At 45.4% G+C, this 16,539-nt stretch overlaps 1 protein-coding gene across 3 annotated transcripts in view; it reads left to right on the top strand.

The window, feature by feature from the left end:
• The window catches only part of WWC1 (WW and C2 domain containing 1), a 158,167-nt gene that overhangs the window by 18,550 nt on the left and 123,078 nt on the right, over positions 1 to 16,539 (top strand). The window contains exon 1 of one of the 3 annotated variants that reach the window (XM_071210970.1): positions 9,328 to 9,426. The exons of the other annotated variants lie outside the window; for them this stretch is intronic. Within the exon in view, the coding sequence (XP_071067071.1) occupies positions 9,398 to 9,426 (29 nt within the window). The 5' untranslated portion in view covers positions 9,328 to 9,397. Of the gene's footprint in view, positions 1 to 9,327; positions 9,427 to 16,539 lie in introns of those variants that run through there. 3 annotated transcript variants of the gene reach the window in all.

A 16,539-nucleotide genomic window follows, 5' to 3' on the forward strand; every position in this document is an offset into this window, starting at 1 on the left:
AGGAACTTCTCAGCTCATTTCCTGAGCCCGACATGGGGTTGGGGACTGAAGTGGGGGTGGAGGGGTCTCGCACGGAACGATCACACCTTCTGAGCAAAGACAGGGTCCTGAAGCCTTGGCCTGCCCACCGGTGGGGTCAGATGCCAAAGGTCAGAGCAGGTGCAGGTCGTGGGAGGAAGCCCAGCCAGGGTGGCAGAACTGGCGTCCAGGCGGTGGTCTGCAGCAGTCAGAAGGTGGGGACCTGGGCAGCAGGGCTCCAGCCAGTACCGAGGAGGTGCCCGGCAGGCACTGGGCAGAGCACGTAGGGGAGGGAGAAAGCAGTGGCATGAGCCGGGCCGGAAGGAACTGGGGTCCCAGGAAGCTTCCCTGGAAGGGGCTTGAACAAGCAGTCTAAGTGGCAGGCTCCCTGTCCAGCTCTGAACAAGGAAGAAATATTGCCTCGGGGGCCTAGCAGAAACTCTGTCTTTGGTCAAGGCTTTAAGTGTGGGGTCCAGGTGGGTCCCTGCATCCATCCCCTGCCGGGGCCAGGGCGAGCCCGAGCCTGGGGCCGCTTCGGGGTGGTCGAGGGCAGACCCCCAGTGAGGGGCAGGCAGCAGCCGAGGGCTGCAGAGAATGTGCGAGCTAGAGGAGCCCCGAGGAGCACCTGGCTTTCCCTGGCCCGGGGATGGCAAGGAGTGGCTGGATTCCGAAGGACTTTCCCGCTGGAGATTCGGCTCGGTTCACCTGTGAACAGCATTTCAGCGTCAGTGTGGACCTTACCCTGACACATTCCTGAGATAACGCTCCCTCCCCGCCTCCCGTGGGGCTCTGTGACAGCCCGCCAGCGCGCACGGGGCTGCCTGCACCCCTCCCTGGGTTCATTTCCAGCTCGTTTTTGATGTTGGTTTGTGTGTAAAAACTGACTGAAGAACGAGTCACTAGTGAGCTGTCCAAAGTCCCTTTGGGAACGTTCCAGGAAGAAAATAAACCAATAATCCATCAGAGCCATAAATAGTTTTGTTTTCTTTTTTCCCATTTCTTCCAAGGCTTCCACAGGGTAGGGTCTGCCTCAGGACCCCTGAGAGGCTTGTGAAATGCAGATTCCCGGGCCCCAGCATCCACCTGCTGGATCTGACTCTCAGTGGGGGTTTCCAGGAAGCTGAATCTTTAATAGGCTGCTCAGGTGATTCCACTACACCTTAAGGATGAAAACCTCTCACTCTTACTCACTGGCCTCACACCTTCCTCTGCATAAACTGTGTATGCCCCCCGCTTGGTGCTCCCTCCGTGCTGCTTCGCCCACAGCACCCCAGCCGAAGGGCCCCCTCTTCCCTGCCATCTTTGTCCCAGCTTCTGTGGGGGCCGTGCGTGCTCCCTCCATACACGGGTCTTCCACGTCGTGGTCCTTTTCCCACAGCTGTCCTCTGCCCTCAGTTGTGAGGCATCCTGTCACGTCTACTCCAGGCCTAGCACAGAGTTTTGCCTGCCAGGCATAAACACAAGCGAAGGACCGAGTCGCGATGGGGAAAGGTAGACGGGGGATAGGTAGATATGCCACCTTCCAGCTCCTCTCCTGGTCGGCCTGCTCTCCTAGTCGAGGTCGAGTTTCAGAGCCAGTGCCCAAGCGTGGGACCCGAGGAGGGCCCGGGGCTCTGACTGGCCTCTCCCTTTGGGCCGAGGTCTCCCCAGGGGAAGTCCAGCACCCTGTCTACCTTTCAGCTGTCTCCACAGCTTGGGCTTCCTCCTGCTGTCGGGGCGGGTTTCCAGCCCAGGCCTCGCCCCCAGCGCATGGCTAGAATGCCCAGGCCCCCTTCTGACAAGCAGAAGGAGTTGAAGCATAGCACGACAGGACCATTAAACTCCCCGGAGTTCTCCTCCAGCCCTTCTCAGAATTTGCTAGCATGATTTTCTGTGTGAGGCTCCGAATTGCTATTTGCCAAAACGGTCACTGTTGATCCAACAGAAATCAAACAAAGATGCCGCAAGCCCCAGACAGCTGTCTTAATCAAGTTAGGGAAAGGAGAGGGAGAGCCAGGTGCCATCACCTCGCTCTGAAAGACAAGATGCATTTCCTCATTCTCAACAACCTTAGCACCAGGAAACCTGCTTTACCAGTCCAGGTGCCTCCTCTGATCGTGCTCACTTGTCTGTGTATATGTGTTGGAGGGGGCATGGGAGAGACTTTGGGGACTGGCTGCGGGGGCGGGGGGAATTTGGAAAGGCCAGGCCTGACCTGTGTGACTTCGAAGGTCAGCGCGGGCTGCTGTGGCCACGGGGGACCTCAGTGCAGGAGATCCGCTGACCTCTTAATGCCCGAGGTTAGAGCGAGGACGCTGGCTCTCTCCGGCTGCAGGAGGGTCAGAGCCTTTCCTTGGTTCGTTGAAAAGAAAGGATTGGCCGAATGATAGGCCGGGCAGCCCAGCTGAGGGCTCAGTGCACAGTAGGCCCACAGCAAAGGCTTCTTGAATTGAATGGGGGAAAGGCGGGGGGGGGGGGGGGGGGGGGGGGGGGGGGGGGAGGGCATCAGAACCCTTCAGAAGTTTGCAGTCGTTCCTTGACAGAGTTGGGTATTATAAGATTTTAAGTAATCAGTGTTCTTTTTTCATGCTTGAGATCTTTACGAGAGCCTGATTTCTGAATCCACTCCCTTTCTCTGCTTACCTCCTCCAAATTACACTTGATTTGCCTTCAGGGGGAATATGGTACAATGTTATCAGTTGGTCAAGATTTCACATTCAAAACAGAGTTCAAAAATCTTGTTAGAGCCTCTGGGAACCCTCAGCTGAGGTAGCCTCTGAGCCATTAACTGAGGAATTTTGCATGTGTTAACTGTTTCATTTAATCATTAATGGTGGTGGGATCCTCAGCTTCCACAAGAGGCAGCTGAAGCTCAGAGAGGTTGAGAAACTTACCAAGGTCACACAGGGCTCTGACTTTTTAGCCTGTGTGCTTGCCAGCGTTGCATTATCGGCTCAGGATGTTGGCATGTATGAGCGTAACACACCTGACACACTGAGCACACTGTCTTTGTTTAGGGCATTTTGTACATGCGATCTGGTGTGGGAATTGGTTGAGCTGTCATACTCCCCAGGGCACTGGAGGAAACTCCTGCCCCTTTCCTGGAACCTGCAGTGGATCCCACAGACCCTGCTCTGCACAGGGCGAGGACCGGACCGGTGGGCTGATGGCTGGCAGTGCGTGCTGGGGGTTGATGTGGTAAGTCACCAGGCAGGTGCTCCTTGTCCAGGTCCTCAGCCGCTGAACCCAGGGCCTGCCCCTCAGGCCAGCTCTCCCCTTCTAGTTCCTTCTTAGGATGTTGGCTGTTTGGAAATGTGAGCCCAGAGGCCTTTTCAGAAAAAGCCCTGGGCTCCAGTGTTTCCAGTGTCCTCGCTCACTGCAGAGAGAAAGGATTGTGTGGGCAGGGGAGGAAAATGTGCAGGGACAGTTTAGATCTAATTTCTAAGGACTGCTGAAATCCATCCCCTGAATGTCCCCATTTTCATTCAGATGCTGCCTGCCTTTGAGAGGGACCATGCCGTGCTGAATGATGCGATAGCAGAGCAATGCAGTAGCCCGGTGGTGTCAGGAAAATCCTTGTGTTCTGCACTCTGGGCTTTCTGAGAACAAGTCCATAGGCAACCTAAAAGAATGCGGCACTGGAGAGATGGAAGGACCTGGTTACACGAAATAATCCGGCTTTTATTTTATAACCCCTGGGTTTATTGGCCCTTTGTTCCTGTTCTTTAACAAAAGATGATTTTTTTTTTTAAACTTTCTGATTAGAAACCAGTAGTCTTAAGCCTACTAATCAATTCTTGGGTTTGCATGCAGACCAAGGAAAGGCCCACTGCACTTAATCTATCTGCAAATACTCAGTTCCCGAAGTTCAGAAAAGTAATCATTCCAACAATTTTTTCATTAGATTGTTATTCAGGATAATTCCTGCTATAATTATAGCAGTAAATGCTCTGAGGTTTATTTCAGATATACCTTTTTAAAAACTAACTCCTAATGTCATTTCAAAGCTAGGGAGGCAGTAGAGTGTAACATTCAAGGAGCTGAGTTTTGGAAACCACACTGGGTTTAATCCCAGCTCCGATACTTTCTCATTCTGTGACGTTGGATAAGTTATAAGACCTCTCTGTGCCTCAGTTTCCCATATATAAAATGAGATAATAATTGAACAGACCTCATGGGGTTCCTGTGAAGATGCAGTGAGTCAATACAGATAAGTCCCATAGAACAGTGTGAGGCTCACTCTAAGGACCTGGTCGGGCTAGCGGCTCCGGGAGCACAGTGAGGTCTGCTACCTGCTGTACTGCAGGGGTGGCTTTCTTCTCTGCATACTCCTTTACAAGTTGGGGAGAAAGGCCTTGGGAGTTTGAGGTGAGGTAGGGGCTGGAGCCTGGTGAGTTTTCACAACACAAGGACGAGCATTCGGGGAGGCAGAATAGTTGCGGCCTCCAATATCCCTCCTGAAACTTGGCAGCAACTGGTTTTGAGAGCGAGTGTTTGCAGGGCCAGCAGCCAGGCAATGGGAGCTAGGCCTTGGATTCCAGTGGAGAGGTGGCTGCTAATGGTTCCTCAACCAATAATTATTAGGGCAAGTAACTGTCCGGATGATGAATGACTCCTAATTGCCTTAAATTAAGAGAGTTAGCTAAGGGTTTGTGTTGCTACATGTGCTGCCATACGACACAGCATCTTCAGGTCCCAGCTAACTGTCCTCAGGCCCGTGTCCTTGACTCTGAGCCCTTGTGCCTGCCTATAGAACCCCACCTGGTGAGACATCACCCCCATCCCAGAGGGGTGAGGGTTTCCTTGTCACTGGGGCTAGTTCCAGGAGTGTCCAAAGGATCTTGCATTACAGTTTTCTAGAGCAACTTTCTGACTTGGCCACTCACCCCTAGGGAGGATGTCATGGGAAAAAGTAATCCCCATCTCTGATTCATCTCTAAAGCCTAAACCAATTTCCTTAGCAAGGCAGGAAGAGCATGTTACTGAAGGAAGGGAGAACTTCCACCACTCCCCACCTTTACCTGGTTAACCTCCTGCTCATATGTCAGAGCCCATTTTAAAAGTCAATCCCTGAAAGAATCATTCCCAACTCGCTGAGTTCAGGTTCTATGTTTACATTCTGTCATAGGGCAGTATCTTCTTCCTTTGAATCAACTGTTCAATCGTGATTAGTCAAGATCTCATTTTCCTTCCATTTAATGTTAGCCTAGGACTTTTCTAAACCAGAGGTTCCCCAAGTATGGTCCCTAAAGATCCCTGAGATCCTCAAAATTTCATAATAATACTAAGAATTTATTTACCTCTTTTACTCTGAACCTCTCAGTACAGTGGGATTTTCTAAAATCTCCATGGCATGTGAATTTGCAAGAGATTGATGCAGAAGCAGCTGTTAGAACCCATCTGACTTCCATTGAACCATACAATAAGGAAATTTATTAAAACTGTAAAATAACGCTACTCTACATTCATTTTGCAGGGAGGGGTATTCGAAAATATAATTAAGAAATTCTATTTAATAAATCTTTAAAAAATGCTATTTAGTTAACATACAATGGGTTTATTCTTAAATTATTAATATATATTTATGAAATAATCTCAATTTCATTAAAAAATATGGTAAATATTGATAAATAAAATCCCCATAAACAAAAAACTCTTTGGGGTGTGCAATTTCTCAGAATGTAAATGTTTGAGAACTGTAGCTTTAGACAAGGGATTGGTGAACTTTTTTCTGTAGAAGTGAGATAGTAAATATTGTAGGGGTTTTAGCTACTTAACTACTTAAAACTCTGTAGCATGAAAGCAGCCTAGATAATATGTGAATAAATGGGCATGGCTGTATCCCACCCAACTTTGTTTCCTAAAACAGGCGGTAGGCGGATTTGGCCTGTGAGCCATAGTTTGCCATCCCCTGCTCTAGACTCTTAGGTCCCAAGATAGGAGGAGCCACATCTATTTTATCAGCTGTTTTAGCGCCAGCAGTTAGCACAGGGCTTGCTATTTGATAGATACTTGGTAATTTTAACAATTGGAAATTGTGTTTAGCTACTGACTGTACAGGTCAAAAATAACACTGATAACGAGATAGAAGTTTACTTCTCTGTCAGTTCAAGCAGGCAGGCAGGGCTGGAGTGGCAGCTTCACTTTGTCATCAGTGGCCCAGGTTCCTTCTGCCCTTCTGCTCCACCACTCTGTGCATATGACTTTCATCCTTGTACTTACCTCATGGCCTATAAGAGCTTAAAACACAGCCTCAAGAGGATAAATTAACTGCCTCGCAGAACAAAAGTTAACATTCTTTAAAAAAAAGAACAAAATCCAAATTCTTAGCACCTTAGCACCTGCAATGTCTGGCGTACAATAAAATAAGGTACTAGACTAATGAAGAAAGGCAGTCAATAGAAACAGACCTGAAGGTGGCAGAGATGTTGGAATGAGCAGAAATGACTTTAAAACAATTGTTACAGGTATATTTTAGAATTTAAAGGAAATCAGTAGAGAAATGGAACCAAATGGAAATTCTGGATGAAAACTACAATATCTGAGATGAGAAATTTGCCAGGTGAGTTTAACAGTAGATTGGCTGCTGTAGGAGAAAAAGGTCAGTGAACATGAAGTCAAGACAATAGAAACTATCTAAACAAGCACAGAAAGGAAAAAACTTGGGAAAATTAGAACCTTAAAATATATATATAAAGCAGTCTATTGTATATATTCCCAAAAGGAAAGGAGAGGTGGAGATTGGGAAGAAAAAATATGTAAAAACATAGCAATTTCCCCAAGTTGATGATTAACCCTCTGACCCAAAGAAGCTCAACAAACCTTAGGCAGGATAATAACATGGGAAAACCACACCTAGGCATATCACAGTCAAATTGTTGAAAACTGAAGATAAAGAAAAAAATTTTTTAAAGCAGCCAGAGAAAAAAGACATCATATATGGGGAAACGATGATAAGAATTACTGCTAACTTCTTACCAGAAACAAGGCAAGCCATAATATAGTTGAGTGATATTTCTAACTTACTGAAAGGGAAAAAGAAAAACTGTTGGCCCATAAGTCTGTAGCTAACAACCATATCCTTTATATTATTTTACTTTTTTAAAAAGATTTATTTTGTGTTTATTTTTCTCCCCTTCTCTCCTCCCCCCCCCCCCCCCCCCCCCGCCAGTTGTCTTCTTTCTGCGTCCATTTGCTGTGTGTTCTTCTGTGACCGCTTCTATCCTTATCAGTGGCACCGGGAATCGCTGTGTCTCTTTGTTGCGTCATCTTGTTGTGTCAGCTCTCCGTGTGTGAGGTGCCGTTTTTGGGGCAGGCTGCACTTTCTTTTGTGCTGGGCAGCTCTCCTTATGGGGCACACTCCTCGTGAGTGGGGCACCCCTATGCAGGGGACACCCCTGTGTGGCAGGGCACTCCTTGTGCGCATCAGCACTGCATATGGGCCAACTCCACATGGTCAAGGAGTCACAGGGTTTGAACCGTGGACCTCCCATGTGGTAGGTGGATGCCCTATCCATTGGGCCAAGTCCGCTTCCCCATATTCTTTTAAAATGAGGACAAAATCAGACATTTTCAGATAAAATCAGAGAATTCATTACCAGTAGACCTATATAATAAGAAATGTTAAAAGAAATTCTTCAGACTAGAGAAAAGTGATAGATGGACATTTGGATCTATATGAGAAATGAAGAGCAACAGAAATAGAAAAGACTTCTTTTTTTTCATTTCTTAATTTCTTTAAAATATAATTGTTGGGAAGTGGATGTGGTTTGAGTGATAGGGCTTCCACCTACCATATGGGAGGACCCAGGTTTGATCCGTGGGGCCTCCTGGTGAAAAAAGAAGAGAAAGCTTGCCTATGTGGCAAGCTAGTGCCTGTGTGATGAGCTGAGTGCCCATGTGGTGGAAGTTCCCACATGGTGAGCCAGTGTCTGCGCAAGTGAGTCACACAGAAAGATAATGACGCAACAGAGAGACAAAGGGGAGAGTCAAGGTGAAACGCAGCAGAAACCAGAACTGAGGTGGTGCAGCTAACAGGAAACCTCTCTCCACATCACAGGTCCCCAGAATCAAATCCTGGCGAATCCTAGAGGAGACAAAATGAGAAGAGAAAACCAAAAAGAAATAGATACAGATCGCACAGCAAATGGATACAGACAGCAAAAACAGCAGGGCGGGGGGAGGGGGAGGGGAAAATGAAAAAAAAAAGCTCTCAAAAAATATATAATTGTAAAAAAATAAAGCAAAAACAAAAATTTAAAGAGAATTGTTGAAAGAAAACTTAATAGTAGATTGTGGTTGAATTTTTTAAAAGGCAGAAAGGGAGAGAAAAAATCAAGGAACAGGTAAGACAAATAGAAAATAAATGTTAAATTAGTAGACTTAAACCCAGCCATATCAATAATTCACTGAAAATAAATTGCCTAGGCATGTACATGCAATGGAATATTATTCAGTGATTAAAAAGAATGAAGTTCTGATACATGCTACAATGTGAATGAACCTTGAAAACATTATGTTAAGTGAAAGAAGCCAAATGCACCAGGACTAATGCTTTATGATTCCACTTATATGAAATATCGAGAATAAACAAATTCATAGAGACAGAAAGTAGATTCAAGGTTACCAGGGGCTGGGTATAGGGAGAAATGCAGAATTATTCCTTAATGGGTACAGAGTTTCTGTTTGGGGTAATGAGAAAGTTTTGGTAATAGATGATAGTGATGGTTGCACAACATTGAAAATATAATTAATGCCACTGAATTGTACACTTAAAAATGGTTAAAATGACATATATATATACACGCAACAAAATTAAAAAGTAAATAGACTCAATACTCCAATTAAAAGGGAGAGATTGTTAGGTTAAAGGAAAAAGTGTATATGCTGCTTACAAGAGAGTCACTTTAAATATAAATACATAGGTTGAAAGCAAAAAGATGGGAAAAACTGTACCATATAAATACTAATCAAAAGAAAAATGGAATGGCTGTAGTAATATCAGAAAAGTATATTAAAAAGCAAGGAATAGTATCAAATACAAAGAGAGACCCTAGACCAAGTCCTCAAAAAGACCTAACAAACCTAAAAGTGTACACACGTAGTAACAGAGTTCAGAATACATGAATAAATGACTGGATCTCGTAGAACGAGCTTTCCTAGCTCTTCACAAGCAGGATCGGTGGAGCCATTTCCTCATTCCAGTTCTGATCTCTGAGTCAGTGACAAGGACAGAAGTGGGCAGAAGCACGTTGGGACTGTTTCCGTCCTTGTGCCTCTGAGAGGGCAGATTCTGGGGCTTCCGATGGGAGACCCCCTACAAACAGTTCCCACAGGATAACCACCCCTAACTCTTCTTGCTGTCAAGCAAGTTTTCTGGAACCAGCTGAGCTCCCCTGTGATGCAGGACGTGGGGTCGTGTGCCGTAAGGTCGGAGAGGACTGGAGTGGCAGAGGGGATCAGTGTTGGTCACTGGGAACTCTGGGTGCCACAGGACACAGCAAGAGGTGGCCCTGTCCACCCTCAGGCTTTCACCTGCTGTTCGAATACCGAAAGGGGCGGAATCAGCACTGGGCGGGGCAAGGAAAGAAGCTGGCGGATTTTTTTAAAAGTAGTAATAAAAAGGTTGCCCGAACAAGAGAATCTCAAGTCAAAGAAGAGAAATCTCAAGTCGCAGGGAGGGTGTCCCTGGTTGGTAAAGAATCGCATTGTGTTCCGGCAATCCTGTTTGCACTGACAATCCACACTAGCAATGGTTTCTTTCTGTGTCATTTTGTTTGCTTTAGTTTAAAGGTATTGAGTTGTCAGTGGGGATAGGAATTAGGAGTTCAGGGTACCAGCATGAGTTTTATTTCACATTTGAAGAGACCTAGAACCAAGAGAAGCACCTGGGTAAGTTTATCCTTGCAAATCTGCATTTGTGAAGGGCCAAGAGCTGCCGGGATCCTTTGGGGGCTAAGGTCTTTTGAGTCCTTTCCCATCCTTGCACCCATCCTTTCCTTTTGTGGTCCTCGTGGCCCCTGTCTGAATTAAGGTGTCATTTCTTGCTTTGGATATTGCAACCATGAGCTAAGGGGGTGACCAGACTCCAACACATTCCCTAGCAATCTCTCACAGCAACTGCTTTTGGAGTTTTCTTCCACAGAGTTTTCCAGAGCAAATGACTCCCCTTGTCAGAAATTTCTCGTGGTTCTCCAGTGCCCACAGAAAATCCCACATCGGCTGAGCATGATTTGACATGCCATAGGCCTTTCCAGTTCCCTCCCTCATTTATTGATCGGTTGGTTAATTTGTTCGCGTTGTGCCGTGTATTTTATATTTGCTTCTGGCATGCATGTCTAATATTGACTCATTTGGATAGTGCGTTTAAAGGGCCCAGCGCATAGTAAATGCTGAATGTTTGTAATGAAAAGAGTTTTACCTTCCAGGATCTGGTTAGCTCATCATTGATAACCTTGGGAGGTAAATCGTTTGATCCCCAATTGGCACAACAGGAAATTGTGCTTTAGAAGTGCAGAGAAATGTACTGTCAGTTATGGTCCTCGGACCAAAATCAGAATCAGCATCAGAATCCTCTGAGTGACAGAAGCTGGAGATAGCAAGAATAAATGCAATAAATGTTCAGAGGCTCTGGATTCCTTTCACCTCGAAGTCATGGGTTCTTAACCAGGGGTCTGTGAGCGTGAATTGAAATTCAAGAAAAACATTATTCTTGTGGGGATGTGTTGGTTCAGGTGTGATATTTATGAACTAATACACCATACAGTGTGGACTTAGTAAGGGGTCCGTGATTTTCACCCAACTGGCAAAAGGGTCTGTGAGAAAAAAAGGGTAAAAACTCCCACTCTAAGTAAAGATGAGGCCTTCTTGGTGCTGAGTTTGAAGAATCATGAGAGGCCAGTGCTTGTAGATCCTCACCAGTGCAAGCCTGGGTGTCAAATGGTGTGGTGTAGCATTAGGTTGGCTGTTTTCCCTGCTCTGGAAGGATATATAATAAGAATATAAGCTCCTGTTGGAAGGAACACTTTGGGCTTTATAGAGAACCCAAAAGCCTTGCCTCCATCAATTGCTTTTTAGGCTGGTAAAATTGTGAATACTGCACTGAATCAATCAGGATGCTAGAGCAAGTGGATGGGCTGGTCGCCTCCCCGGGTGTGAAACCCACTGAAAGGCAGCAGCTGAGGACAGATGTGGGCTCAGGAACACCTGCAAACAACTGCGTGACTTGCTCAAGATCACCCAGGTAACAAAAAGGAAAGCAGGGCACACCTTTGGAGTCCAGGGTCAGTGGGTGCTTCTCCCACCTGATCACTCAGCCCCTTGTAATGAAAGGCCAGGCCGTGCAGTGCAGTGGAAAGGGCCAGGGCTGCGGCAACCTCGGCCAGGTGAGTTCGCCCCGGTGATCTCATCTGCATCGTGTGGATAATGACGCCTACAACCCAGGCTGCAGTGAAGACGAGTGAGCTAAGCAGGTAGAGCAGCCAGCAGGTGCCTAGGACGTAGTTGGTTATTAACAGTGCTATTTCCTGGCGAGCCCTTGCTTCACCAGCTCTTTCTTCATTTGATGCATATGTCCCAGGCACCTGGGACGTACCTCCATGTAGTCAAGATTCTTGTTTGATTAGACCTTAGATGCTGTCACTGAACCAGTTGAAGGTTCTGATAGGATGCACATGCCATACCACCGCAGTCATCACTCCTTTCCTCATGAGAGCATTTCCATTGGCCTGCAGGACTACCTAGCAGCAATCCCAGGGTGGGCATTGGGGTTTTCTCACTTCCTTTCCCCCCCTCATAGGCACATGACCTCAGTGTCTGGGGACCCGGATTGCTAGGGCATCAGCATCCATCCTGGGCTGGCCATGCCCCTCCACTCCCTCCGCCTCCGAAACAGCCGTGCTTCATTGAGAAGAGCAGCGTGGTCTGGCGCGGGTGGGTGGGCACTGGAAGCTTTCCCACCTGTAAAGCTGGCTTTGCCCTTTCACTCTGCCATTGTACAGTATCTTCTTCCTTCCCCTTTGGTAGAATCTTAGTCAGGAAGACAGTTCCATCCTAGGGTTTCCAAGAGGCCACCTGATTGTAGGCTGACAGATAATGCAGTTTACCCTGGAGCTGAGAGACCTATTGTTCTGAGTTATTTATATTTAAGATCTAATATATGTTGGGTGTCAAGATCCAAAGCAAAATGGAGAGAGCCTAGTTATGCTGAGCCCATATTCAGATTTTGTTCACATGGCTTTGAGATTTTTTTCCATCTACCATGAGCTTATTTTCTTATTTTATGTGTTTATAAAGGGATCTGTCTTCTGGAGTCAGAACTTCAAAGGAAGCATTCCAGACCACACTTCCTTTTGGTAAATCTTAACCAGTGTAAATGTTTACTTATGTGCTATAATTCCGAGATTGGGGGGTGGGGGGGCGAATTTCAGAAGCAGGTGTCCTGCCAGCAAAAGTTAAATCTTAATCTGCTGTTTGGGATATTTGGGGGAGGGAGGGAGGAGCGTTGATAATTAACGAGCCGTGCTAATGAACCTGGACCCAGTAGACTGAGCCTTTTTTGCCATGGTCTGCAAATTCCTGGACCTTGTGCCCACTGGAAAGGCAGAGAGTTAGGAAAACGTGTTCAGGTCAGGGGATGAAATGGACAGGGGCAAAACAATATGGAAAAGAGCAGAAAGATCAAGGGGGACGTGAAACGACGTAGGCGATATTCTTTAAGAACTGTGGCTTTGGGTATAAATTTAACTTCAAATGTTTACCAAAAAAAGTCTCCTCCTCACTACCTTCAGGGATGTGATGCGTTGAATGGGAAGAGCTTGGAGGCGGGCCTGGAATTCCCACCGCTGTGTGGACAGCTGTGTTTGTCTCTAGGGTAAAGACTTGAGTTCCAATCTGCTGCCAGAGACAGCTTGCAGGAAGACCTTGAAACACGGGGGCATTCCGTGCAGGGAAGCCACTTACTGGTTGTGTGACTCAGGTATGAAACTCAGTTTCCTTACCAGTAAAGTGGCATTAACACTTGCTGCCTTCAGAATTGAGGACGGGTTGGGGTTCGGCGTGCTCAGCAGCGATGTGTTGGCATCGATGCCAGCCCTCCCACAGCCCACCAGGCAGGTTTGAGATGCCCTGGACGGGCAGGGCTTGGTGGATGGTGAGCCCAGGGTAACTGCACTAAGACCTCCTTCTGCTCCCTCCCATCACTGACAGAGGCCCCCTTTGCTTTTCTCCTTCCTCTTCCCACCCAGAAGGGGTTGGAGCCAGTAGAGGAGGAACAGGGACACTGAGGAGACAAAGGATGCAATTGAGGAAGAGGGGGGCCCTCCTTACCACTCTGTCCCGTAAAAGTGCAGAATCTTCTGACTATAAAAAGCAGCTGATGCATCCAGAATCCTCTACAACCACCCACCCACAAGCCTCAGCCCCTCCAGGCACAGCTGCAGAGAGTGAGCCATTCTACAACGTGGGGCATCAGAGCACTGCCCGGGGGTGTTGCTTCATAACGGCAGTGCCGCAGCTTCTACGCTTCAGCTTCACCCATGCTTGAGAGGGAGTGAGAGAGAGAAAAAGCCAGCAATCTAGAAACAGGCTAAATATCTCTGGCTGGGGCTATGTAGATAAAATAGTCATGGTAACTCCCTAGAGTGAAGCGTCAGGTAGATGCAAGTGTGAGGTAGAGCAGAGCGGAGAGTGCTGATACGAAAAGAATTCCAGGATGTACGATTAAGCAGCTGGATTCAAATGGTGTGCTCTGTGTTTACAAGTGAGGTTAAAAATAACACTCTCACATGTATTAGGGTTTTACCATGAATTAGTCCACAGAAATGTTTGGCCTATCCAGTGTTAAAATTTGAGTAAATCTCCAAAAATAATAAAATTTCACATGATGAAAAGCCAGATTTCTGACTTCTTGTGAAAAAGTTGGTGAGGAACAGCACCCTGCTGGAAGATTCTCACCTAAAGATGAGCATGGCCTGCTCCCTTGGAATCCGGGGGAGCTTGTTAATATGACCCAGGCCCTATCCTAAGAGTTTCTGACTCAGTCGGTCTGGGGTGGGGCCCCAGAACTTGCATTTCTAGCAAGGTCTAGGTGATGCTGAAGCTGCAGGTCTGGGACCACTGCTTTGAGAACTGCTGCTTTAGAAAGAGAGTGTTCACTTTAGACCTACTAGCCCATTCATTTAATTAGCTGGCTGGCCACATGGTGCTGTGAATTTGCAACCCCAGGTCAACTAAGAGTGAGCTGACAGAGATTGTATAATGCACAGTAGTGTGATTTATTGGCTTTGAGATTATTATTATTTTTTTTATGCTTCATCATTTTCAAACTGAGGATGACTCTTAACCATTGCTGCTGTTCTTAGTTTTCATTGCTGATAACATGCTCAAACTTCATTGTGGTTCCTACTAACATCACTGGATAGCAAGCCAATTTAGAACCATTTGCAGGGAAGTAGATGCGAGTCAAGTGATTGGGCACCCATCTTCTATATGGGAGGTCCCAGGCTCTATTCCTGGGGCCTTCTGGGGAAGGCGAGCTGGTCTGTGCTGAGAGCTGACATAACACAATGACACAACAAAAAAGAGACACAGAGGAAAGACAATGAGAGATATAATAAACCAGCGAGCTGAGGTGGCTTAAGCAATTGAGTGCCAGGATGGGTTCCCAGTGCTTCCTAAAGAGAAGACAAGAAGAGAAGGCACGCAGACACAGAAGAATGCAGTGAGCGGACACAGAGAGCAGACAGTATGTCCAAGCCACAAGTCAGAGGGGGAATAAATAAAATCTTTAAAAAAGAAATAGCCATTTGCAGATGGAATATAAATCTTTGTTCTTATTGAAAAACCTTTGACCTTTAATAATATTAGGAAGGCACTGGTAATTGTCAAGAGTAATTGTCAGTGACTTGGATGAAAAGACACTAGGAATCTCAAGAAATGCTGCCTCATCATCCTCAAGGCACAAAGGATGGCACTGAGAAAAAGACAGGTACTGATGAGCTGAAAGGAGGTTCAGTTTTATGAATGCCTTAGCTAATTTATTTCACTTATATTTTTCTTTTCACAAATGTAAAAGAACCATATGATACAACTGATGTCTAAATAGGTCTGAGTAAACTTTTCCAATAAATATCAAGTGTTTAAGGCAAGGAAAGGATTGGGTCATAGTATATCGGCAGTATTTTTCTTTCTTAATTGTACATATAGTGATCCTGTGTTTTATAGATGAGGCTTTAGGTTTGATGAAGTACCATGTATGTGTATGTTATCAGCATATATATGTATATATGTGCATGTGTGTTCTGGGTATATATACATGCTGGTATGTTTATAACATTTCTGGAAGGATACAAAGGAGATGTTAGTGGTAACTTTAGGGGCTTGCATTGGTGGGTGAAGAAGGGGAAGTTGTTTTTGTTTTTTTGTTTTTTTAATTTTCATTATATTCTGTAAAATTTTTCTTTTTTCACTGTAAATAAGAAGGAGGGGACAATGTGGATGAACCTGGAGGGCATTATGTTGAATGAAGCAAGCCAGACACAGAAGGATAAATACTGTATGATTGCGTAACTACGAACTAAATATATTGTGTAAACTCATGGAGTTAATCACTAGAATATAGTCACCAGAAAAGAGAATGAGGATAGAGAATGGAAAGCTGAGGGTTAATCTGTGCACAATGAGTAAAAAGGTTGTTTGTTAATCTTTGGAAATGAATAGGAAAGGTGAAAGCACATCATACTGTTTGTAACTAGCAGAGCTATTATGTGGGTATGACAGTAGTTGAAAGGGAAAGTCGGAGGTCATGTATATTACTAGAAGGAAAGCTAAAAAATGTAACGTGGGACTGTATAGCATAGTGAAACCTCATGTGAAATACGAATATTGGATATCTAAGACTTTCTTTGAAACTGAGCAAATTTATGTTAGTGTTACAAGATAATATCAGGCAAAAATACAGCCAGAGCAAACCAGGACAGTAGTATATAATAATATATTATTAATCTTTCAGAAAGGATAGAAAGGAAATATACTAAAGGAAAGAAACTAGACACAAGGTACTATATATTGCTTGACTCTGTCCATACAAAATATAAATACAAATAAACTAGAGAGACAGACATAGAATAGGAGCTATGTATGACAGGGAACCATAGAAAGATGGAGAGCTGAGGAGTTTTTGTTTGTCTACTTTTTGTTTTTTTTAATTATTATTAGAATAATGTAAATGCTCAAATAATGATTGAATTGATGAATGTACAACTATGTGATTATGCCAAATCCATTGATTGTGAAAAAAAAAAAAAGGGTGGGGAGAGATACCCTTTACAGAATCTCTGCATTCAGGGAACCAAAAAAATCCATGAGGCACATCAGGGTTTCAAGGAAACTACCAACTAATTAACTAACCACTTATCTTCTTGTCCTCTGTATTAGTCAGCCAAAGGGGTGCTGATGCAAAATACCAGAAATTGGTTGGTTTTTATAAAGGGTATTTATTTGGGGTAGGAGCTTACAGATAGCAGGCCATAAAGCATAAGTTAC

Source organism: Dasypus novemcinctus, chromosome 2, assembly GCF_030445035.2.
Source record: "Dasypus novemcinctus isolate mDasNov1 chromosome 2, mDasNov1.1.hap2, whole genome shotgun sequence".
Taxonomy (NCBI): Eukaryota; Metazoa; Chordata; class Mammalia; order Cingulata; family Dasypodidae; genus Dasypus; species Dasypus novemcinctus.